Source organism: Sturnira hondurensis, unplaced genomic scaffold (assembly GCF_014824575.4).
Source record: "Sturnira hondurensis isolate 20B ecotype Veracruz unplaced genomic scaffold, ASM1482457v3 Scaffold0016663, whole genome shotgun sequence".
Taxonomy (NCBI): Eukaryota; Metazoa; Chordata; class Mammalia; order Chiroptera; family Phyllostomidae; genus Sturnira; species Sturnira hondurensis.
Window position 1 is genome coordinate 739,925 of NW_028089294.1, and position 26,433 is coordinate 766,357.

Below are 26,433 nucleotides of genomic sequence, written 5' to 3' on the forward strand. Positions count from 1 at the left end.
CATTTTCTTAGGGCCTTTTGGCTCAAACATTCTGTGAACTAATTATATTAATCATGGAATGCATTTACAAATAAGTGAGCAATTGCTAAAGAGAAGAAAGTTTTGATCTCAGTAATGCTTTTATCTGCTGTGGAAGACATTTATGTAGCTAGGGATGATGCCTACCTTGACTTAACTCTCATGCTCACATAGAAAATGTGCAAGATTCTAAACAGCAGAAAGCCTTGGCTTGTTTATATCCTTCATTTATAACTATGTAGCTGTTGATCAATGCCTTTTCATCTATTGTAGCTTCCCACCCTTGCCAACTTATTATTTTGCTTTACAGATCTCAATGTGTGAATGAAAAGTTTTAATTCCACTTTCTTGAGGTATAACTTACACAGGATAAATACACCCAATTAAAATGTAAACTCTGATGATGATGTGGCCCTAAATAAATTTTAGGGCCACAAATTATTTTGACAAATTTATGCATCTATATAAGCACTACTACAATTAAGTAGAACGTTTCTATCGCCCTAAAATGTTCCTTTTATCTCTTCCCAGTTAAACCCCCACTTCCTGCTCTAGGCAGCTACTAATCTGCATTTGCCACTATAAATTAGATATGTTTTTTACAGAGTGTGAACAAAGTTATAATTTGTGTTTTTTCAGTCTTGGATAGTATTAATATATTTTAATAATTTCAATCAGGTTTCTTAGTTGCAAGTAACACAAAACAACTCTGGCTAATTTTAGCAGCAAAGGAATTTGTTGAAAAGATATGGTCAACTCACAGAGTTGCTGGGAGACTAGTGAACCAAGTTTGGAATTCTATGGCCAGCAACAATGCCCCAAATTATATAGTAGGGTTGTTCTGGTGAGGAAAGCAACAAAAGCAGAGGTTTGAGTTACCTAAACTGTCTTAGGAACTTTCTGCATTTCTTAGAAAGTAAAAAGTCTATCAGGTATACATGCCTTAGGAAATCCTGCAGTTTCTGGGGTCAGGTGGAATGTATGCACCTGAGTGGCACATCCTAGATCACATGTCCATCATGCCTTAGCGGCAATAGAGGCAATAGAGGCAAGGAACATACCCAGCCTCCATGGTGGGAGGCATCTTATCAAGCCTCATAAAGTTTTAATTTTAATCCTTTCTCCAATCATCAGAAAAAGTTAAAATCCTAGATGGCTAAAAAAAGGGCCAATATCAACAACACTGATAGTTTTGGTTTCTTTATGAGATGGCATTCTGAACTTGCAGCTTTATGTCTAGTGGTCACGACCACCAGGCCACAATTGAGAAGCATCTGCTGGATGTAAAGAGTCTGTAAGATGCTGAAAGTGTGGGCAAGGCCATCAAGAAAGTTTATATTTAATTAAATAGGAACAGATGTATTGGCTTTCATACTTGCTCAAGTTTTTTCATTTTAAATAATTGCCCTAAACTATAGCCTGTGAATAAAATCCATGGCTCTAAATTAATTTATTTGATCCAAATAAGAATGCACCATATTAAAAAGTAGTATAATAATTAATGAATTTTATAGGTATTCACAAAATATTTACCTTTAAGTTTTAAGTTAAATATTTACTCAGTGTTTTCACTCTTCTAAAAGTGTGTGAACCTCACCACAAGTCTCCTCTAATAGCTGTGTTCATTTCAAGTTTTTTCAAGTCAACACATAAAGTAAGTCCAGCTACTTCACCAGTTCTACCTGCTGTCTGTTACTCTTGATTTCAATCGACAGGTCCAGGGAAGAGGGGGTGGCCTGATCCAGGGGCAATGAAGGTGCAAGGCTGAAGAATATGCTGGAGGAGAGAAGCAGCAGGCACCATGGAAAAGACAAAAACAAAGCAAGGTTAGATTTTTCATACGTCTTGCTTTAGGGCTCAGAACTTAAGAAATGTGTGTTGTAGTCTTGTCTTCCTGTGTTTTCAAAACAGATAATATGGGGGGATGGAAAAAATACAGTAAAAATTGAACTTAAAAAATGATAATATATTAACTTTACTATTCTCATTCATCATCATACAATGCCCATGAAGAACACAAACTTGGTGCTGGAGAAACATAAAATTCTATCCATATAATTTTTTTCTGAGCAGTTGTCTAATTTTTCTTAGCAATAAATTTAGAACTACCTTAGACTAACCTGATCAATGAGGCCAAGATACACATTCAATTAATAGACATCTATCACCTTGTAGGCTAGCCTAGAAACAGGGTTTTCTCTTTTAATCTTTACCACACAGAATCAACCATGTGGAGGGAGGTTCTGTTATCAGAGGAGGAAATAGTCACAGTGAATTTAGGCTCCAACCACAAAATATCAAAATTCGGTCTGGGAGCCTGGTCTCTGTTCCCTAGTTCTGATTCTTATCATGACACTCAGCTGTTGGAGCATAGCATAAAATGAGCTAAGGATCATGACTCAAGCTGATGTAAGAAGTTTTGGTGATCTCAAACCATCTGGATTTTAAAGGGACAGCCCTCTGTGTGTATAAGTTCTGGGCTGAGGCTATGTTATCATTTATGAGTTTACATACTGTGCTGGAAGGATTTCTTATGCCAGCATGTCTTAGGAGAACAATATACATATTCACACAACCCAATGTTTGCAGCCAGGGATTGCCTGTACAAACTGCTTATATGTACAGTGTGACACAATGGAGATACAGCTAAATGGATCAGCAAGGGGTTGCATGTTTTACACGGATTGCCTTGTCTTTGCAGCCAACCAGTGTGATTCTGAAAGGTACATGCTAGCCAACATTTTTTCTCCTTAGGTTTAAGTGGTTTTTATAATCTACTACCTCCTTTGTGTCTGACCTGTGTTTCAGTCTCTAATGTTGCCAAGACTATTTTCTTTCTGCCTCCACCCTTCCCAGACATCTTCCATTGACAATTCCTTCCTATCAACCCTCTTGCCTAGGAGGACAGCACAGTTGTCTTAGCTGATGTGGACAGAAGGTCAGAGTTCAGAAGTTTTGCAAGGATCAGAGGCAGGAAATGTCAGGGTATTTTACACAGGCCTCCTGAGAAGGACAGGGTGACAACTGTACGGGTGCCGGGTGAAGAGCAGTCTTTCTGACTAGAGAACCACCTCCTCAGTTAAACATCAGTCAGCCCCAAGAACACAAGGGAGTCCCTTCACCAGCATGTACTTCTAGCTAATGGATGATTGCTAATCATTCAGTTTAGCTGAGAAACATCACCATCCCAGTAGAACATGGCTTTCTCTGTAGGACATCCATCAGGTAGGTACAGTTTGGTCATTTGGACCTGAATGTAAAGTCACCTATACCAGCTCATGCTTTGTTGTTGTTGAATCATTGGTCTCTTGTCCAGCAGGCACAGATTTAGGATCCTGTAAGTCCCCTTATTCCCTGCCCATGTCTAAAGAGGATAGGGACAGAATGAGTTGTATTGACTGAACAAAGCTCTTTCTCCCCACAGGAGAGAACGAACATATGACAATGAATAACCCTTCAACACAGATTTACCAGGTAAAGACAGAGAGATTGTTTTGAACAGTCCCATGCGTTATTGGTGATGACTGTCTTGTATGTATAAGTTTTAGCACTTACAAATGCGTCCATATGTACCATCATATTTCTTCACTCAACAAGTTCCTTGTATCTAGATAGGCAGGGCAGAGAGCAGCATTCCCACTGCACTTTTAAGAAACCCAATTATTAAAGGGCCACTTAGCCCAGTTTATAAAACACAGCACCACGGCTCCCACATCAGCTCTGCTTTTCTTGCTGCTGCCGCCATGGCCAGCACTCCATGCAGGGTTTCCTCCAGAGAGAAAGAGAGAGCAAAATCTGTTTTTCTTAATTCCCTATTTTAGCAGACACAATTGAAAATCAAAAGATGGTTAACATGGCAAATGTTAAAACATGGTGATAGAAAAAAGTGTTAAGCTCCTTTAAAGAATGGGAATAATTTAATTTACAAGGGAGACAAAAATTGTAGAAAACATTTTGTAATATATTTGCAGTCAGGCTGCTTTGGCTCTCTGAATAGTATGTATTTGGCTTTTATGTTCTGACTATAAATTTAAAGTAAATTTTCTGTCCTTAAAAACTGGGAAGTTTATTGCAACATAATTTGTAACACGAAAGCAGCTTGGGCGAGGGAAAAGCGTGCACTGCCCCAGAGTTAGGACAGTGTTTCTGGAACACCTGAGAAGGAAGAACTGACAGAGCTTGGTGGGGGCTGAAAGACAAGGTGACTTCGAAATTGACTCTAAGGTTTTAAGCCCTAATAACTAGGAAAAAGAGCTGTTTCCTAAAAGAGATACAGAAATTCAGACGAACAGATAGTTTGGGGGAAGTGTTATTTAGATTTGGTGAGCTTAAGTGACAGCAAAGTGAAAATAACAAGTTCCCAGAAATATCATATAAGAGATCATTGCTGTGGACCCAATTAGGGCAAGCCAGCACAGGATCACGTAAACATCTTCAATCCTGTTGCTCCTCAACCCGGACCAGCAATGAGAAGGGACAGAGGAAATAGCCTCATTTCAACTTCATGCCCATTGATTGAACAGCTGCTATGTGCGAAGTCCACTGTTTGACCTAGTGGGAGATAAAATAAATGAAACAGATCTTCTCGATAATTTTTAAGTGTCCTAGTAAACACATACAAGGTAGACTGTTGGAAGGATAACAACAGAGGCATTGATACAATTCTATAGGATATGGGGGAAGGATGAATTGATACTGACTGAAGGATATGACCCAGGCATTTAAAGACAAGATGATCATTTGGTAAGAGGTTATGGGGAAGGGTATTTCAGGCAGAGGGACCAGCTTGAACAAAGGCCTGGAAACAAGAGAGTCTTCACTCAGTGCTGATGGGATGCCTCACTTGTCCAGCACTCCCACATGTCTTCCCCGCTCACCTCCCTTCTGTTAACATCTGACCTGTGTATGGCATTTGAATGAATGTGGGTGTCTCTTTAAACTCAGGTATGATTTAAAGTCTATTACAGATTTTATGTAGGTCACTCCCTGAATGTTGGCTAAATATAGCTGCAGTGGTGGCAGCGGCCTCATTCTTTATTGTATCACAAATCCAAGTACATCTGTTCACCGTGGAACAAATGAAGCCATGGAAGTGAATTGGTCTATATGACCTCTATGATGCCGTGATTATACCTCATTCTTGTCTTAAAAGAATGCTTTCTAAGCCCTAGTTTGTTTGCTCCAAGCAACATTTAACCAAAAGAAGATGAAGGAGGAGAAGTAAAGAAAGAAGAGGAAGAGGAAGGAGGGAAGGAGGGCCAAGTTAACTATAATAGAATACAATCTACACTAAAAAGTGAGAGCAAAATGTGAAACTTGAAGTAAAATGTGACACTTCAGCCACTCTTTATTTCCTTATTTTATTTTCTTGGATGATGTCCCCATCCTTACCTGACATTAACTTGTTTATTTATTTTTTTATTGTCTGTCTCTCTCTAGAATGTAAGCTCCAAGGGCAGGGATTTAGTACAACTTGCTCTTTTGTACATTCTCAGCATCAAGTACAGTACCTGGAATATAAAATTACTCAATAAATATTAGCTGACTGAATGAGTGAACATCTGCAAAATGTGTGTATTGCTTTGGGCCAAGCTGTCTGACGCAGTCATTCAGTCTGGTAGCAAACGGTGTCTGGAAATTGTCTGGTTTGGGAAGAAAAAAGAAAGAATAGATTCTCACTTCATATTCTAATCAAAGTAAATGCTAACATGATTAAAGGGTTAAATATAAAAAATTAAACCATAAATTTTAGAATTAGTGACTATTTGTCTCTGGATGTAAAACATCTAAGTCAAAAAGCACCAGAAGAAATCACAATGGAAAGGGTTAGAAAGTTCATACACATCACAACTAAAAGTTTTCCCAATGTAAATATATTTTCAATCAATTCAAAGACAAAAAAACAAAATTGGAAAAAAATCCTTATAATTAAACCTTTGTAATATCTATATACTCATAGAAATCAATAAAAAAGGAAACTTCTAAGACCTCAGTAGAATATGGCTGGAGAACACAGACAGTTGACCATGGTAAAATTACAGATGGCTAATAAATAGAAGAAAAGGTTGAAGTGCAAAAAAACAATGATTAAAATAAGGACTTTTTTTACTGCCTAATTAGCAAATAGTAAAATAATTAATAATATTTGGTTTTGATGAATATGCATAATTTGGCAGAAACTGTAATAAAAATTACTAGTTAAAATATATTAATAGCCCTGGCTGGTGTAGCTCAGTGGATTGAGTGCAGGCCTGTGAATCAAAGGGTCGCCAGTTCGATTCTTAGTCAGAGCACATGCCTGGGTTGCAGGCCAGGTCCCCAGTAGGAGGCCCTCGAGAGGCAACCACATACTGATGTTTTTCTTCCTTTCTCCTTCCCTTCACCTCTCTCTAAAAATAAATACAATTTTTTAAAAAATATTTTATTTATTTATCTTTAGAGGGGAAGGGAAGGAGAGAGGAAGAGAAACATCAATGTATGGTTGCTTCTTGTGCATCCCCTGCTGGGAACTGGCCCCTGTCGGGAACTGGCCTGCAACCCAGAAATGTGCCCTGACTGGGAATTGAACCGTGATTGTCTGGTTCACAGGCCCACGCTCAATCCACTGAGCTACACCAGCCAGAGTAAATACAATCTTTAAACATGTATTATTAATGTTAAAGTGTTCACACTCCCAGTTGGCTCTTTGTTGTTTGGATGGACTTGACCTCTGTGGTAAGAGTATGAGATAACAGTGACGCAAATCAGGTCACAGAAGCCAACAGAAGAATGAGCACTACCATTTCCCAGTTCAATGCAGGCAGAACTACTGCCAGGTCTGGGAGTCATGTGGAAACCCCGACTGCTCCTTAGCACAGTATACTTCTTTCTATTTGAACTCAGATCTATTTCCTTTTCCTCTCATCCTTTGTCCCCTGTATCTAGCCCTCTCAAAGTCTGCTCCTATCTCTTTTCAGAGTCAGATTGTGTTGCTTTACTCTTGATGACTACATTTTTCATATGGATTTTTAAAATTATGATTTCATTAACATGAGAAGTAGGGGGGTGGTTCCACAATTAAGGCAACAGATGGGTTAACTGCACACTTTAGCCCCAGCTCAGCCATTACACTTATGATTTGAACTCCAACATGCTTTTGGCTCACTTGTAACCTTAGGAATGTAAACACTGCAGCTTCCTCCACTTATATTGTTTTATATATCATGTTCAAGACATGATTTTCTAAATATACTAATTTAGGACATCACATGATACAGTATGTATCCAAGAAAATATAGCCATATTATTACAACTTTTCAAACCCTTTGATCAAATATATTTTGTATATGTACTATGATGATATAGTCATAGTATATGAATATATTATCTCTCTCCAAAACAACAGATTTCCCTTTGGGTTAAATATTGCCTAACATACTTTGACTCACAGTAATTTCATATTTAGGAATTTATCCAAAGGAAAAATCTGAAATACATACAAAGCTTTAAATAAAAAGCATACTGTTAAGTATTATTTACAATATTGAAAAATTACAAACAACATAAATTTCCAAACAGAGTAAGTATGTGGCTAAACTGTGCCATAACCACAGAATGGAATATTATATAGTTATTAAAATAGATATTTAGGAAAAATTTTAAGGATAAGGGAAAATGCTTATGTTAGGCAAAAAGAGGAAGCAGAATCAAAATCAAAATACAACTGTAGTGTGATTTCAACCATATAAAAATCTGCATTCATATGCATAGAACAAAACAGAGGAAATATACTAAACATGATGGTGATAGTAAAGTAATGAGATTTGGGATGATTCTCTTTTTTTTTCTATTTCTCTGTAATGAAAATAATTTAAGAAAATGAGTTATGTGCCAAAAGGACCTCTAATTTAAAAAACTATGGGAACCAGTCCTACAGTAATAGGTTTCATCATTCAAACTGCAATTGAAAGTTTCATAGGATTTGCAAGTCCTGTCTGAGCCTCAGTCTTGTTTTTGCAACTGAGGAATGTCTCCAACACATAAGAAATTAACCCTGTCTATCAGACCTGTGGTGCATCTAGGGATCAGTAAGATCAGTTTCTGGCATACCAGGCTTTATATCAGCTTCAATAGTACCCTGTAATAATGACTTTAAGGGCCGACTTCTGTAGCAAGTGTGGAGAAGTAGACTCGGGAAATTTGCTCTTGACTATTCAAATTACTTGCTCCCCTTTCTGTGTTTTAAATCATCACATTTCTGGAGATTAATATAGAAGCCTTAAACTAAGGAGATAGAAGCTAGCAGGATGGCCAAGCTTCTTCCATAGCAACCCTGGTTAGGTCGGAAGTCAAAAAAATTATCTTGGCTTTTTTGCCATCATGTGCTACTTCAGAACACCTGGGCTTTGTTCTTGCAGAGCCATTAGGTGATGCAGGAATTTGTCATGTCTTGTAGAGACATGTTGACATGTTTCTTGAATGTTGACATTAATGAGTTTCCAGGGTTCTCAAGTACAGGCCCAGTTCCCGAAATTTTCCCCATAGTAGCTTTCTGACCTTGATAATGGGACAGAAAGGAAGAAGAAATCTGTATAATAATTTGCATACTTTAAGAAAATTTAGCTCAGGGATCTTTGGTTGGAAGATATTGACTAAAATTCATATTAGGAAGACTTAAAAAAAAACACCAAAAGTTAAGGAGCCAAGAAAATTAAGAAAACTAAGAAACGGAAATTAAGAGCAGGAAACAGGAAGAATTCGGACTCCTGTCCCCCATTTCTTTAAGCCTAAGATGCCCTCTGTGGTACCCTAGGCTTCGAAGTACAAGTCTTCCCTGAACCTGCCTCCAGTGGGAGCCCGCCTTCAGCGGCAGGATGGAGGGATCATAACCTCTCTAGAGCAGCTTCATGAAAAAATCAACGAGATGAGGAACGTGTTCAACTCGCTGGAGAACAAGGTAGACACCCATTTCTAATCCTTGGGGTGGGCTGTGGGCTGTCAAATAAGAAAGCTGAAGAGAGAGCAGAAAAAAGATACTAAGGCCATGTCTTCAGAGTATTTTTTTTTCATTAACAAAGGAATGGCTAGTTGGCACTGGAGCACCAGTCTGAAGCAACTAAAGATACTAAGAGTTTAAGCATCCTAAAAGTGACATGCTGTCTCAGGTGTGTGATTGTGCTCACTAGGGCATCGCTCCCTGGCTGGTCACTGGTCATGAAGCTGTTTATAAAGCAGTAGTGTTTTATAACTTCAAAGGCAGGTACCCAAGGGACTGAAAGTAATATATGTGAAGGAAATGGGCCCACAGCTCAAATGGTTTCAAAATTCCCAAAGTCCCTGTATAACCTGGCGGTTAGAGAAAAATTTTGATAGTTCTTAATTTTTTGAGAGCTGGGGTTCTACAGGTGAGGAAAAGTCTTTTCTTCTAGGACCCTGCTTGTTGCCTTTTAGCTTCTGGGGAAACGCCACACACCCACCTAAGGGAGCAGTGATAATGAAACCTATTTCTGTCAGATACTGGTTCTCTTTGTTTTTCAAGCAGGAAATCTAAGTGAATGTCAGAGTACCTGAATGAACATCAGGTTTCCTTCCTTCAATTTTAAAACTTGTATAAATTTTGTTTTGAAAATATATAGTTGTAGATTTTGTTTATTTTGCTCATAGAAGATGAATTTACATAACGAGAATTACCAGATCAAAAGGAGTTGATCTGGTGATCTAACCCATCATGGTAACTGGATTAGGACATGTGCTACCATCCATCACAAAGAGTAATTAAAATGAAAACAACTGGAATGAAAAACAGATTGCTTGTGTTATTTCCCAGTCTTCCAGTCCCAAACACTTGACAGGTCTGGCTTTTTTCCTCTGAATAATCTCTTTGGTTCCTCTTATTTCTTCCTACTTCCAGCCCTCAAGAGAAACCTTTGTGAGGCACAGTGAACCAACCACAGAATCCTTTATTCCCTAGGACGTAGATAACTAAGTCATTTTATGGTGGGAGGAGCCGGTTGGAAACATTGGGACAACCAGAAGCCAAATTATTTAGAAGTACACATTTGAAAGAATTTTGTTAAGGTAGCTGGACTTTAATTTCCATCCCTTTAAAACCAGAATACTTGGTGGATACTGTTAATTACAGAACAAACTTTCTAAATAATTATGTTTTAAAGAGAGATCTGGAGCTAAGAGTTCTAGCAGAGTATAAGATTATAAATTTCAAGAAAGTAATGCTACCTTGTTATTATTAAGCTACTCTGTGTTCAAAATGCTTTTTCATTTGTTCAATAAAAAAACTGAACTTTATTCAGTGTTCCATTTTTTCTACCTTTTTGTTGCTTAAATTTTTGATTTGCCATTTAAAAGGGGAGAGGAATTAAAATTTCTTAAACACCTTCTGTGTCCCTAGCATGCACTAGGACAGGCACCTTACCTGCATTTACTCATCTCATTCTCAAAGCAGCCCTGTGAAACAGGCGTTGTTATAGTTATTTGATGGGCGAGGGAACTGCCTCAAAGAGGTTAACCGACTTGCCTAAGGTCCATGCACGTGTGGGAGAGCACTGAGATTTGTGACTCCCAAACTGACCCCCTGTTCATGGTGTGGACGTTGACAATAGAAGTCCAATGTGTGCACTCCTACACGACCAGACTTTACTGCTGAAGATGAATCATATCACTAATGATGATGTGCTGAGCTCCTACCACTGCAGATGGTTCTGTGCCTTCTTTATAAAGCACACTGCCCTTTAAAATACCATTATCTCCTTTTCCATACCATTTAAGAATGAAAAATAAAACCTCTTCCCTTTTAAAGAAATTCTTAGATATGCTTAGTCATTACTCTTTTTATCACTTAATATTTTATAGAAAAACATAACTGAATTTCTTCGTCTTCTCCTAACAACCAGGGATGATATGACCCATCTTTTCTTTCATGGAATTTGAAGAGTTACAGGACCAAGACTGTCTTTCACATACTTATGTTGCTTTTCAAGTAAATCTCATTGTAACCAAAGGCGTTAGACTACATAGTAGCTTACAGATGCACTAGTAAACTTAATTATTTGCTTGATTTCTTGTCACTATCAAGCATCAGTACGTGCTTCTTTTTCTTGGATGAATGGGGCCAATGTTGCCTTACGTTATCTAAACATTAGTGTACCAAGAAATGAGGTCTTTAAATTTTCAAGAGCCTGGTTTCTTAAACAAAAATAAAAATTCAAAAGGTCAGTGGCACCATTTCTAACTATTTATAGTAAATTGAATTCACTCTTCATGTCTCATTTAGTTGCAGGCCCTGGCCTCTGAACTCAAAACTGGTTTCACAGAAGCAATGCAAGAACTGTCCAGAATTCAACATGGAGAATATGCTTTGGAAGAGAAGGTTAAGAGCTGCAAATGTTCTATGGAAGAAAAAGTTACTGAGATGAAGAATTCATTAAACTATTTCAAGGTAGGCTTGTCTTCTATTTCCCTGCTGAAGATTGATTCTTGGTCTTAGTTACACAAGTAGAAAACTTACCTTTTCACACAGCAGCCAAATATAAGAATATTCCCTCTTGCCTATTCACTAATTCTCATTAGTGAAAAAATATCTATTTTATGCTGTTCTTTCTTGGATCTCTGTGTTAAAATTAGAGGCCACAATAGAAGAAATTTTCCATTTCTCATTCATTGACTCATTCATTCACTTAACAAATATGTATTAAAAGCTTACTATATACTAGATATTCTATTTTTTTACCCAATACACCAGATTAAATACATAACAATGCTTACTTTTTTAGGAAGAGCTAAGCAATGCCATGTCAATGATACAGGCCATCACTTCCAAACAAGAAGAAATGCAACAGAAAATTGAACAGCTTCAACAGGAGAAGCGAAGAGAATCTCGGAAAGTAAAAGCCAAGTGAGTTCCTTCCAAAAAGTGAACACCGGCAAATTCATAAGCAATGACTTGTGCAGACATTGAAAACACATTCCCCACTGTCAGTATAGAGCTAACTGGCCACTGGGATCCATGGGTCAGCATGTGATAGCGGTTATAGACCCATAAAAGTTGGTTAATACTAAATATTGATAGTAACTATTAGATGGAAAATGCACTTAATAGGCAATAAAATGAAAATGATATAAAATGACATGTAGAATTTGATTTCAACTGTAATAACACATAAAATAACAACTAGAAAGATATATTTTAAAATAATGATTGTTGCCCTCACCAATGTGGCTCAGTTTCCCGCAAAGCAAAAATTCATATTGGTTCAATTCCCAGGCAGGGGACATGCCTAGGCTATAGGGTCAGTCCTCAGTCGGGGTGCATGCAAGAGGCAACCGATCCATAGTTTTCTCTCGCATTGATGTTTCTCTCTCGCTCTTTCTCCCTTCTTTCACCTCTCTCTAGAATAAGTAAATAAATAAAATAATGATTGTTTTGTTAAGATAGGGGAAGTCACCAGCAATTTTCCTCTTTTTATTAATTTTATAAAATTTCTCTAATGCTACTATTACTTTAACTCTACCATGGAAAATACATTTATGTTAAATAATACCTCACCTAGGTTGACTCAAGTAAAGTTTCAGCACTAAACATACATAATCTTTTTTAAAAATAGGTTTTCTTGATTATGCTAGTACAGTTTGCCTGATTTTTCCCCTTTTCTAACCCTCTATCTAGTACCCACCATTCCCTCTGGCAATTCTCCATCTTAGTTGATGTCCATGGGTCATGTATATAAGTTCTTCGGCTGCTCTATCTCCTATACTGTTTTTAACATCCCCCTGTCTATTCTGTACCTACCAATTTGTACTTCTTAATACCTGCACTTTCCCCCCGATTCACCCTCTTTCTTCTCCCAACTGATAACCCCCCAAAGATGTCCATATTTATGATTGTTTCTGTTCTGCCTGTTTGCTTTTTTAGATTCAATTTTTGATAGTTGTGAATTTATTGCCATTTTAATGTTCTTAGTTTTGATCTTCTTTCTCTCAAATAAGTCCTTTTAACATTTTATATAATAATGGCTTGGTGATGATGAACTCCTTTAGTTTTACTTTGCTTGGGAAGCATTTTATCTGCCCTACCAATCTAAATGATAGCTTTGCTGGATAGAGTAATCTTGGTTGTAGGTCCTTGCTCTTCATCACTTTGAATACTTCTTGCCAGTCCCTTCTAGCCTGCAGTTTCTTTCGAGAAATCAGCTGTCGGTCTTATGCAAACTCCTTTGTAGGTAACTGTGCTTTTCTCTTGCTGCTTTTAAGATTCTCTCTTTATCTTTAACCATTGGCATTTTAATTATGATGTGTTTTGGTGTGGCCCTCTTTGGGTCCACCCTGTTTGTGGCTCTCTATGCTTCCTGGACTTGTATGTCTATTTCCTTCACCAAAGTAGGGAAGCTTTCTTTCATTATTTTTTCAAGTAAGTTTTCGACTTCTTGTCCTTCCTCTACTCTTTCTGGCATCCCTATTATTCAGATATTGGCATGTTTGGAGATGTCCCAGTCTTCTTATATTCTCTCTTTTTGGACTCTTTTTTCTTGCTGTTCTAGTTGAATGTTTATTTCTTCCTTTCATTCCAAATCATTGATTTGATTCTCATCTTCATCTACTCCACTGTTGATTCCCTGTAAATTTTTCTTTATTTCACTTATATAACCTTTATTTCTGCCTGGGTCTTTTTATGCTAAAGTACCCAATGAGTTCCTTGAGTATCTTAATAACCAGTGTTTTGAACTCTGCACCTGATAGATTGCTTATCTCTTTTATTTAGTTCTTTTTCTGGAGTTTTGTTCTGTTTTTTTTTCATTTGGACCGTGTTTCTTTGCTCATTTTGGCAGCCTCCTGGTGTTAGTTTCTATGTGTTAGGTAGAGCTGCTTTGACTTCCCGTGTTAGTAATGTAGCCTATTGTAGAAAAGTGCACCAGTAAGTTAGATGGGGTGGAGCATTAGGATGGAGCAACCTGTGTGAACCAGGTTGATGGAGTCTCCAATATGGTATTGCCACTCTGTGGCTCTGTGTGAGGGAGGGCTCAGAAAGGGGACAGTCTTACTTCTTGGCCTCTGGATTTTGTCTGGAAGGAAACTGTCCCCTGGCACTCACCCTGAAGCCAGATACTTCAGTTTCTCTCCATATATCGCTGATGCCCTTCCGGCTGCTGCTCTAGTGATGTCCAGAGGGAGTGAGTCTGCATGAGTCCTAAGTCAGTTGTGGGCCCTTCATGAGGAGACCCCTGAGAATCCCACAGTTTCTTCCTCCATCCCAGTCCCAACTGGTTTTTACAGCTAGAAGTTATGAGGACTTATCTTCCTGGTACCAGAACCCTGGACTGGGTGTTCTGCTGTGGGACAGGGATCCCTTGCCCCCAAGGTATCCCTCCTGATTCTTATCCACCACACGTGGGTATGGGACTGCTCATTCTGCGTGTCTGTGTCTCCATGCCTCTCCTCAGGTGTTCATGTCTCCGTGCCTCCTACTCATCTGTTTGAACACGACTTCTTTAATTCCTTGGTTGTAAGACTTCCATACAGCTCGATTTTCTGACAGTTCTGGTTGATGTTTTTTTTTTGTAGTCTATTGTAATTTTTACTGTGGTTGTACAAGAAGGTGAGCCATGTTTACCCATACCTCTATCTTGACTGGAAGTAGATATACATAATCTTTATTGTTATATGTTTTTAATATTATCGAATTTAAAATATAAATATGGCAGTAATATTTGTGTGATCCTGGAGAATAGCTTATTGTTTTCAGTTGAAGACCTGCTGCCTCCTGGCACCTTAGTATTGCTTTGTTAAATTAATGTAAATTATCCTAAGCAAATTGTCACCACTGCAAACTCTATAAAGATCCTGATGGCAGAGAAATCAGTAAAAATATAAGAATGTAGATGTTAAAATTAGAAGGTGATTAATAGATATTTAATGTTTTTCTTCAACTTGGTGATGAGTTAAGTCGCTAGTACTTGACCATTTTTAATTTACTAAAACAGCAATTTTATATGGCTCACCTTAATAATTCAGAAACTTTCTTGAATTATTCTGAACTGAATCTCTTCCTAATCTATCAGGTATTACGGCCTTTTGCTTCCCTTCCCTAGGAAAACTCAAAAAGAAGAACACGGCCCACAGGCCGGGCCTGCTCAAGCACAAGGGAGTCCCTTCCGTTCAATCAATGTCCCTGAGCCTGTTCTTCCAAATGAAGACTTTACAAACATTTTGCCTTCTCAAGCCTATGAAAAAGGTACAGTTCACAAATCATACTGTATTAGCCGAGCATTTTTTTCTTGAATCTGAGGGTCAAAGTAATAGTAAGAATGAGCCTAAGGCCTTCATTCTTTTTAGAGGAAAATGGTGTGTTGCTTAGAATTTTCCCTATTATGTATGGAATTTAAAATAATCTAGAGGATCTGAGAAACCAGGAGAGTCTGCCTAATTTTAAAACATTTTCTCTTTTGGGAAAATACTGGGTGTTTGAAATTTCAAGTGGATTAGAAATAATTTGTTGCACAATCGTAAGGCAAAAAATATTAAAAATTGTTCACCCTAATAAATTGTTTTATTCCCCATATTACTCCCTCAACCCTTGTCTCTCTGCATAGACATTTAAAAAATAGCCGTATTCGTAGCATACAGATAAAATTGTGTGCTCTGCTTTTTTTCAGCAAAGGTTTCGCTGATATGAGAAAGTCATATGCACCCTAACTGGCAGACAGTACCATCAGGGGCAGTCTAACTTTGTACTGTCTGCGTGCTGAAATAGTCAGCAACCACATCCCTGATCTGAGATGTTAAAACAAATAATAAAAATTGTACTTGTGCAGTACTGAAGCAAACTAGCTTTCTGGGGGTGTCTGCAGACATCGGTTAGTGACCTACGTTGAACTGAGGAAAAGAAACTAAACAAAAAATGACTGCTACTCCTTTGTATCCTCAAGAATACCTAGCAAAGCACAGATAGGAGAATGAATGTGGATATTACAGTGTTCAGATAAATTTCTCTCTCTCTCTCTTTTTTTTTTTGAGTCATATGTAGAAAGTCTCCAAAAGAGGCTCAGTGACTTCTCAATCAATTACAAAGTCCTCAAGGGCAGGACTGGTGGTTTTCTACCCTTATGGCTTAGTGTACAATTAGACTCATATATTCAGTGGCAATAAATATATTTTGAATAACGGTATTTTAAAATCTAAATTAAATGGCTTTTAATCAGTGTTAACTTCAAAGTACAGATTTTATTATTATTTTTATTTTTATTCATTTGAGTAGCTATTTTAGGGACTGATAGGCGCACCCTGGGAAAACTCACTTGACCTGCCTGGGATGTGTGTTTATGGCAGCTGGCTCTATTTTCTTTGGTCTGTGTTATGGAGAGCATGATATAAAAGATGGTCTTGTGCCCTAGGTGGTGTAGCTCGGTGGATTGAGCATGGGCTGTGAACCAAAGGGTCGTCAGTTCGATTCCCAGTCAGTGCATGTGCCTGGGTTGCAGGCCAGGTCCCCAGAGGGGGCCATGTGAGAGGCAACCACACATTGAATGTTTCTGTCTCTCTTTCTCCCTCCTTTCCCCTCCATCTAAAAAAAATAAAAATAAATAAAATCTTTAAAAATGGCCTTATTAGGGGAGATTACAGGATGGGCTTGGAAAGTAAAGGTCAGATTGATGACAGATCTGAGGCAAGTGAACATCTTTACAAGATAAATGAGTAGAAATTATATTTTTAAAAGGGCCCAGACAGATTAAATTAGCTATTTAGTGGCAACTCCTCCTTCCTTTGCTGTTATGTAGGCATGGCTTATATAACATTGTTTCTTCTACCAAGTTGCTGCAATAATTTAGGAATACTGTGCCATAATAAGGCATTATACTATTGGTAGTAGGTTATGTTAAAACTCAAGGTCAAAGGACTAAACTTTCAGAAAGGACTGATTTACTCACTGTTAGTTGTAATATGGTGCTCCCAAATTTAGTAGCTTAAAATAGCAAACATTCATTATTGTCACAGTTTCTCTGAGTCAGGAATATGTACACAGTTTAGCTGGATGCCTCTGGCTCAAGGTCTCTCTTGAGGCTGCAGTCAAGGTGCTGGTCATAGTCGCTCATCCTTCCTTCTATCCGTTTATCCATCCACCCAGGCATTGATTTAGGTGATAGGATATAGCACTGAACAAAACAACAAGAGTTCCTGACCTAGTGGAGCCTTTGTTCTGAAGGAAGGAGACAATGAGCAAGATAAATAAATACATAATATATTAGATAGAGGAAAAGAGAAAAATGAAGAAACATAGGTGTAATTTTATAGCATGTGCCAGGTAAAGACCTGAAGGAAGTGAGAAAGTAAGGGGCAGCACTGAGGGGAAGAAAGGGAACAGCCAGTACCAAGGTATTGGCAGGAACATAACTGACATGTTCAAAGAATAGCAAAAAGAACCTAAAGTAGAGTGAGCAAGGGAGATAATAGGAGTTACAGTTAAAAAAAAAAAGAAAGGAAACAGCAGGCAGGGAAAGCAGCAGACAGGGTCTTATGATCATTATAAGGTCATTATAAAACTTTTATACAAAAATGGGAGGCCACTGGAGGGCTAAGCAGAGAATGACAGGGTCTGACATTTTAACGACACCGTCCTGGCTCCTCGAATCACTACCTCTCCACCATCATGGTTAAACAATAATTTGCAATTTACCAGGTACCACTTTAAGCAGTTTACAAATATTAACTGATTTAATTCTTATGGTAGTCTATGAGGTAAGTACCACTATTATATTTATTTACAGATGGGAAAATAGCACTTGTCACACTGTATTGTTATTTATTTATTTATTTACTGCTCTGTCTCCCCCAGTAAACTGCGAGCTCTGTGAGTCTGTTTCTATGAGCCAATGTCTGGCTCATAGAAAGTGCTCAGTCCATGTTACTGGAATGAACACTGATTGAAAGCTTTCCTTTCTCTGCAGCCCAAGAGTCCAGATCCGTGCACATAGGCGACAGTAATGTGAAGGGAATGATGGGCCCCGGTAAGTGGCCCTTCTTCTTCTGGCAGTTCCAGCCTTTCCCTTCTTCTTCTGGCAGTTCAGCCTTCCTTGCTTCTGCTCCCCCGGTCCCAAACCAGGCATGAAAGAACTCAGGCCAGTTAAGCATATTGGTCATCAAGATTCCGAGATGTGCTGGAGCAGGTCAGTGACTCAGTGACCCAAGGACAGAGAAAGTGTGAGGAAGTTTAAGACCAAACCACTATTCTCGATTCTCTCTGGTGCCTTTCAATTACTGATGAATTAATATTTGCTGAGAACGCTCAGGTGTATGTAGCATGACATAAGTTTTATATGAACCACACACGTTATAGTTTACTTCAGTGACTTTCAACATGTTTCATTTCACGGTACACATAAACTAATTATAAAATTCTGCAGCACACTAAAAAATATTTTTGCTGATGTGATCAAAAATAGGTATAGTTTTGATTCATTCACACCAGGTGGCTATCATTGTGTTGGCTGTTGTCATTTTTTTATTTGACAATCTAAGGGAAAAGAGCTCAGTGCCCCTGACTAAATAGACAGGTACTGCATGTATTAAAAATTCTTGCAGCACACTGTTTGAAAATTGCTGATTTATGTAATTTAAAAGTTATTTACTTAATAGACAACTCACCTCAATTTTATAAATTATTTCATCTCCCCCATGCACTTACTCTTTCCTTTCTGCAACTGACCATCAGCAGGGCCACGGAGGACAAGGTCCAAAGATGGCACTGTCTTTGGCACCTTCTCCCTCCTCTTTTTGTACTTTCTTTTCCAGGAGTGCCACAGGCACTTGGCGTGCTCACCTGGAATGAAGCAGATAGAAGGAGTCAATACATACTACTATAAATTAATTATATTTTTTACAAATTCCTTATTTAGTAGAGACTATTTACAAAGAGTAGAAGATATATAGATCAGAAACGGAGAGGGGTAATCCTTTGTAATTGTGGAAATATTTAATCCTTAGTTGATGTATTTTGTCCTCCACATGAGCATAATATTTAAGAGTTAGTCACAAATGTAATTTTGAAAAATTAGATCTTGATGGCAAGTGTTATTTTTCAGGAATGAACCCAACAACTCCAGAATCAGAAGAAAACCTCAAGCCTTGCCTCCCGGCTGATATCCAGTCTAAAGGCCATCTGCCATCTGGGGTGTGGAGGCAACCTAAGGATGGTAAAGAGTGGGGTGAGGAATATGTCACAAAAGACCACCCAGATAAACTCAAGGAAGTTGGCCAGGGCAGACATAGCTCCTTGGAAAATGTTTTATGTGAAACCTCTTTAGCTGGTAAGTCCCAAGGGAGAATGCAGGCTGAAATTTTATTCTTTTTTTTTTAATTTGTAGAGAATCTTTATTTTTATAGTTTCCTTTTTATTAAATTTATTGGGATGGCACTAGTTAAAAAATTATATGTTTCAGGTGCACAATTCTACACCGTATCATCTGTATACTGTATTGTGTGTTCACCACTCCAAGTCTCTGTCCATCACCATTTATCCCTCCATACCCTACTCCATTGCCCTCTTTCATGTACCGCCCCCCCTACAATCACCACACTACACTGTTTTTCGTGTCCATGACAGACTGAAATTTTAAAAAATATGATGGACCTAAGGGCTAGAATCCTTGGAATTTAAGTTCATTGGACATATGAGGCCAAATAGTACCTGGTTTCTTTTCAGATGAACGAACTAAAGCCTTATAGAGGTGAAGGGACTCACCAGAAGCCACACGGCCAGCTGGGACTTCCACCTTGATTCTGGGTGTCCATAACACTTAGTAATGTAGTGTTTGAGGGCAGGAGGGGAAGCATGCATTTGACGTAGAAGAGGGCAGCATTTTGTGAAGGGCACTATTTGGTCAGCGAGGTAGGTTCCTCAGTATATGAATCTTGTATCCGTGGTCTACCACCAAAATGTCAAGCACTGCAACAGAGTGTGCCCTCCCTTCCTCGCTCCTTTTTCCCTTCAAATCACAAATTACTACTAAATACTTAGTATGTGTCAGACAACAGTATTTCTCTTCAACTATTTTGTGGGAGGTAATTTGTAAAAATTATTATCAAATACATGAAAAATTAAACAGTACTAAAAGGTTTACTATGAAGAACAGCAGCAACCAATTTAAATTCTTTTGGCAGGTTCTTCTGGTACTTGCTTTTCTATGTTTTTTAAAAAGCTTATGCTGCTATTTTTAAATCAGTACTATATCAAGGGTTAACTTACACAGAGTAATATTCACAATGCTTAAGTTCAAGCTCATTGCCTTTTTATATAGGGATACCTCCTTATGATGATTACCCAGATCAAGATATACAATATCTCTATTACCCTAGAATGTTCTCTCAGGCACCTTTCCAGCCAATATCCACCCAAGGAACCACTACACTGACTTTTGTCACCATAAATTAGTTTCTGTCTGTTCTGGAACTCCATATAAGTAGAACAATACAATATGTACTCTTCTGGATCTGGCTTCTTCCTCTCTCATAATGTGGTGTGTATAATTCATTCAGTAGTTCATTCCTTTTAAAAATCACATTGAATGAATTTACTATAATTTGTTTATCCATTCTCCTGCTGGTGGACATTTGGAGTGTTTCTGGTTTCAGATTATTAGGATAAAAGTTCTATAAATATTCCTGTGTAGGTCTTTTTTATGGATGCATGTCCTCATTTCTCTTGATGTATGTACCTATGAGTGAAATCTCTAGGCTATAAGCTATGATTATGTTTACTTTAAAAGAAAATATAAAGCAGTTTTTCAAAGTGGTTGGAATGTTTTATTTTACTAAATGTGCTTCCCAATATTTAGTATGGTCAGTCTTTTTGATTTTAGCCACTCTCCTGGGTGTGTACTGGTGTGATACTGAAGTTTTAGTTTGGTTCCCTCATGACGACTGACGCTGAGCATCTTGTCATATGCTTATTGGCCATTTGTAGTTTATGGAGTGCCTCTTTAAGTCCTTTGTCCAATTTTTAAATTGGGTTCTTTATCTTCTTTTACTATGTATTAGTAAGATTTCTTAATATATTTCGGAGTCAAGTGATCAAATATGAGTGAGTCTCATTTTAGACCCTATATTCTTTTTCTTAAAGTATATTTTATTGATTGTGCTATTACAGTTATCCCAATTTTTCCACCTTTTCCCTCTTCCACCTGATACTCCCCTTCCCTCCAGCAATCTGCCCCCGTAGTGTCATGTTCATGGTTCGTACATATAACTCCTTTGGCTTCTCCATTGCCTATACTGTTCTTAACCTCCCCCTGCCTATTTTGTATTTGCCAATTATGCTTCTTAAATCCATGTACCTTTTACCCCATTGTCCCCATTCCCCCTCTCAGTTGATAACCCTACAAATGATCTCCATATCTATGATTCTTTCTTGTTCCAGCTGTTTGCTTGGTTTGTTTTTTTTTTTACATTCAGTTGTTGATACTTGTGAGTTTGTCATCATCTTAATGTTCATAGTTTTGATCTTCTTTTTCTTAAATAAGTCCCTTTAACATTTCATGTAATAATCAATGGCTTGGTGATGATAAATATTTTTAGCTTTACCTTGTCTGGGAGCATTTTATCTGTCCTTCCATTCTAAATGATAGCTTTCCTGGATACAGTAATTTAGGTTGTAGGTCCTTGCTTTTCCTCACTTTGAATACTTCTCACCAGTCCTTTGTGGCTTGCAGTTTCTTTTGAGAAATCAGCTAACAGTCATATGGAAACTCCTTTGTAGGTAACTGCGCTTTTCTTTTGCTGCTTTTATGATTTTCTCGTTATTTTAAACTTTGGCATTTTGATTATGATGTGTTGGCCCTCTTTGGGACCAACTTGTTTGGGGCTTTCTATGCTTCCTGGACTTGTATGTCTATTTCCTTCACCAAATTAAGGATGTTTTCTTTCATTATTTTTTCAAGTAAGTTTTTGACTTCTTGTCCTTCCTCTACTCTTTCTGGCACCTCTATGATTTGGATGTTAACACATTTGGAGATATCCCAGAGTCTTCATATATCATCCTAGTTTTTGTTTTTTTTTTAATTCTTGTCTCTTCATCCTGTTCTGGTTGAATTTTCAATTTTTCCTTTTGTTCCAAATTGTTTATTTGCAACCTGGCTTCCATCCCTTCACTGTTGATTCCCTGTGGATTTTTCTTTATTTCACTTAATGTAGCCTTTATTTCTGCCCTATGTTTTTGCATACTCAGTGAGTTCTCTGAGCATCCTGATCATCAGTATTTTGAACTCTGCATCTGATAGGTTGGCTATCTCTGTTTTGTTTAGTTCTTTTTCTGGAGTTTTGTTCTATTCTTTCATTTGGGCCATATTTCTTTGTCTGCTCAATTTGGCGGCCTCCCTGTTTGTTTCTTTGTATTTGATAAAGCTGCTTTGATGCCCTGTCTTGGTGTACCTGTTAAGTTATATAGGGCAGAGCCTCAGGTAATTGCCAGGGCAGGGCAACCCACTTCACCATGCTTTGTGGCTCTCTGTGTGGTGGAGGGGTCAGAGATGAGACAATAGCACTGCCTGGCTTCTGGAGGCTTGCCTGGCACTTGCCCCATTTACAGTCACTTCACACACTTCCCATATGTAACTGGCCCTTGTATCTGTTGCCCTGGTGGTGATTCCTAGAGTGGGTGGGTTTGTGTATATTCTAAATCTGTGTGGGTCCTTTAAATTGAGGCCTCCACTGGCAGTTTATTGTGCTGTCCCCAACCCCCACTGATTTTTACAGTCAGAAGTTATGAGGCTTTATCTTCCTGGCACTGGAACCCTGGGCTGCATGGTCTGGCCTGGGGCTGGGATTGCTCACTCCCCATGTATCCCTCCCAATTTTTATCCATCACATGTGAATGTGGGACCGTCCATCCATTGCTACCACCACCTCTCCATGCTACAACACATCCTCTCCACCCCAACTCCCCATCTCTGCCCCTCCTACCTGTCTGATTGACTGTGGCTAATTAAATTCTTGGTTGTCTAACTACTATACAGTTTGGTTTTCTGACAGTTCTGGGTGTTTTTTGTTTTGAGGTAATTTGTGATTCTTTTTGTGGTTGCTCGAGGAGGTGAAGTATGTCTGTCTATGCCTCCATCTTGACTGGAAGTAAACCCTATATTCTTTTTATTCCAGTTACCAGAGAATTGACATCTTAACAGAACTGAGTCTTCCAATCAAAGAATGCGGTATATGTCCTCCTTTATATAGGTCTTATTGAACTTTTTAAAGCAATGTAACAGAAAAAAATCTACTGCTTACATTCTTTTTTTATTTAATTTTTTCTTTTTTTAAAAATATTTTATTGATTATACCATTACAATTGTTCTATTCCCCCCCTTCAATCCCCTCCACCCACACCCTCCCTCCCCCACCATTCTCCCCCCCTTAGTTTATAACCACGTGTCTCAAGTTCTTTGGATTCTATATTTCCCCCACTATTCTCGCCCTCCCCCCTATCTATTTTCTGCCTACCATCTTTGCTATTTTCTGTGCCTTCTCCCCCCTTCTCCCCCTCCCACCCCCCTGTTTCTAACCCTCCATGTGTTCTTCATTTCTATGGTTCCACTCCTGATCTAGCTGTCCTCTTGGTTTGCTTTTGTTTTAGGTGTGGTTGTTAATAACTGTGTGTTTGCTGTCCTTTCACTGTTCATATTTTTCATCTTCTTTTTCTTATATAAGTCCCTTTAGCATTTCATATAATAAGGGCTTGGTGATGATGAACTCCTTGAACTTGACCTTATCTGAGAAGCACTTTATCTGTCCTTCCATTCTAAATGAAAGTTTTGCTGGATAAAGCAATCTTGGCTGTAGGTCTTTGGATTTCATGACTTGGAATACTTCTTTCCAGCCCCTTCTTGCCTGTAAGGTCTCTTTTGAGAAATCCGCTGACAGTCTGATGGGTACTCCTTTGTAGGTGACTGTCCCCTTATCCCTTGATGCTTCTAGGATTCTCTCCTTCATTTTGGTCTTGGCTAATGTAATTATGATGTGCCTTGGTGTGTTCCTTCTTGGGTCCAACTTCTTTGGGACTCTCTGAGCTTCCTGGATTTCCTGGAAGTCTATTTCCTTTGCCAGACTGGGGAAGTTCTCCTTTATTATTTGTTCAAATACGTTTTCCACTCGTGGCTGTTTCTTTCCCCCTTCTGGTACCCCTATAATTCGGATGTTGGAACGTTTAAAGATGTCCTGGAGGTTCCTAAGCCTCTCCTCATTTTTTTGAATTCTCATTTCTTCATTCCTTTCTGGTGGGATGTTTTGTTCTTCCTTCTGGTCCATTCCATTGATTTGAGTCCCAGTTTCCTTTCTCCATCACTATTGGTTTCCTGTGCATCTCCCTTCATTTCAATTAGTTTAGCCTTCATATATGCCTCTAATTTGTAACTTTGTTCCTCTAGTTTATGACTATAATCTACCAGTTCTGTGAGCATCCTGATAAATAGTGTCTTAAATTGGGCTTCTGAGAGGCTGGCAATCTGTTGGTCGCTTAGAGTTATTGGCTCTGGGACTTTGAGTTCTTCTTGCGCCATCTTTCGGGTTGTTCGTGCCTGTTCCATAGCAGGATCAGAGCCCTAAAGTGTTCACTACAACAGGGCAACTCAGTCGCTGGGTTGTGACTCTGTATGTGGGGGCGGGGTCAAAGAGGGACTATGGCGTCCTGTCCGCCGCCTGCTGCCACGGCCCTCACTGGTGCCGCAGTTACTGCCGTCACCGGGCCCACGCGTTTCATTCCACTGCACGCGAGTGTGCCACCGCTGTCAGCCCTCGCCCCCTGGGGCCTGGGTGGTCTGTCTCACTGTGCGCGAATATGCGTCCGAGGTCTGCCCCGCACCCCAACTGGTTTCCGTCTGCCTGCGCGCCTGGGTCGGGGCCCTGTCCTGCCCGACCCTGCTCGCTGCTGGCTCCGCCCCTCTTACCGTCCCCGTTGAACGGTTAGATGTAGTCGGACTTCCGTATAATTCAATTTTCTGTCCTTTGGTTGTGTCTTTGTTTCTCCAAACCTTTGTTTTATTCAAACTTGGTTGTGGGAGAAGGCACAGTGTTTCCACCTATGCCTCCATATTGGCAGAAGTCCCCCTTATATTCTTTTTTTAAAACATTTTCTCTAGAGACCTCTATCATCCTACTCCATTCTGGCCCATTGTACTACTGCTGTTCTGCAACTTCCCAGGCTTCCTAGAAATTCCCTTCATAATTCTCCTACGTTAGATTCCTGTTTGTTTATTTTAATCTTCTGTGTGCTTGGTTTACTCCTTATTTGATGAAATCCATCATCCAGTAGCTTCCATATGCTTGGTTTATTAGCTGAATGTAAAGTCATTTCCCCTCATTGCTTTGAGGCAATGTTTCCATTGTCTTCAAACATCTAATGTTCCTGTTGGAAAGCCCAGCACCTCCCAATCCCCAGACCTTTTTATGTTACCTGATTTTTCTCTCTGGTAACTTTTAAGATCTTCTCTTTACATTTGGTTTGCTAGAGTTTCTCAGTGATGTGTTGTACCTTACAATGACATGAAAATCTTTTTCATTTATTATGCTGAGGATATAGACCCTTTCCTCTGGAGATGATATCCTGATATTTTTCTCCGATTGATTTGATAATATCCTCTCATCCATTTTTATTCTTTTCTGTGAAACCTCTAATAAGTCGATGTTGGATCTCTTAGATTGATTTTCTCCATTATCATCTTCTTCTCTTCTATTTGTCTTCAATATGTCTTTTTCTTAGTTTTTTTTTGGGGGGGGGGCACGAATATTGAAAGGAGTGGCAAGCAGATTTCCTTGACTTTACTTTCTACTTGAAAAATGCCATAAAGTTTCTTCTTTTTTGGATTGTTCTCTTAAAAAATTGGATCCTATAATTTTTAAATACCTAGAATACTTTCTTCATATCTCTTTGAGGATATTAATTACAAGATTTAAAAAAAGTTTTCTTTAAGTTTAGCATCATCTCTGTTTTTAAATTGAAATATAATTGACATACATTCAATAACATTATATTAGTTTCAGATGTACATCATTTGATATTTGTATATATTGTAAAATGATCACCAGAGTAAGTCTAGTTAACATCTGCCACTATACATAGTTACAGAATTCTCTTTTATTGTCATGAAAACTTTGAAGATCTACTCTTTCTTTTTTGTTTCACAGGCTGGCACTCAATCCACTGAGCTACACCAGCCAGGGCTACTCTTTCTTTTGAAAAGATTTTATGCATTTATTTTTAGAGAGGGGAAGGGAGGTAGAAAGAGAGGGAGAGAAACATCGATGTGTGGTTGCCTCTCATGTGCCCCCTACTGGGGACCTGGCCTGCAACCCAGGCGTGCGCACCAGCAGGAATTGAACCAGGGACCTTTCCATTTGTAGTACAATGCCTATCCCACTGAGCCACACCAGTCAAAGCTAAGATCTACT

At 38.6% G+C, this 26,433-nt stretch overlaps 1 protein-coding gene and 1 long non-coding RNA gene across 3 annotated transcripts in view; one reads left to right on the top strand and one right to left on the bottom strand.

Annotated features, from left to right (window-relative positions):
• The first annotated feature begins 1,786 nt into the window (after window positions 1–1,786).
• The window catches only part of ARHGEF33 (Rho guanine nucleotide exchange factor 33), a 50,300-nt gene continuing 25,653 nt past the window's right edge, over window positions 1,787–26,433 (top strand). For both annotated transcript variants that reach the window (XM_037066842.1, XM_037066843.1), the window contains exons 1-7: window positions 1,787–1,844; window positions 3,443–3,492; window positions 11,288–11,452; window positions 11,787–11,908; window positions 15,099–15,241; window positions 17,952–18,011; window positions 19,086–19,310. In XM_037066842.1, the coding sequence (XP_036922737.1) occupies window positions 1,820–1,844; window positions 3,443–3,492; window positions 11,288–11,452; window positions 11,787–11,908; window positions 15,099–15,241; window positions 17,952–18,011; window positions 19,086–19,310 (790 nt within the window). In that variant the 5' untranslated portion in view covers window positions 1,787–1,819. The remainder of the gene's footprint in view (window positions 1,845–3,442; window positions 3,493–11,287; window positions 11,453–11,786; window positions 11,909–15,098; window positions 15,242–17,951; window positions 18,012–19,085; window positions 19,311–26,433) is intronic.
• The window catches only part of LOC119001411 (uncharacterized), a 35,980-nt gene continuing 14,725 nt past the window's right edge, over window positions 5,179–26,433 (bottom strand). The window contains exons 4-5 of the long non-coding RNA XR_005069565.1: window positions 18,689–18,818; window positions 5,179–5,528 (exon numbers count right to left, since the gene is read on the bottom strand). This is a non-coding gene — a long non-coding RNA (uncharacterized LOC119001411). The remainder of the gene's footprint in view (window positions 5,529–18,688; window positions 18,819–26,433) is intronic.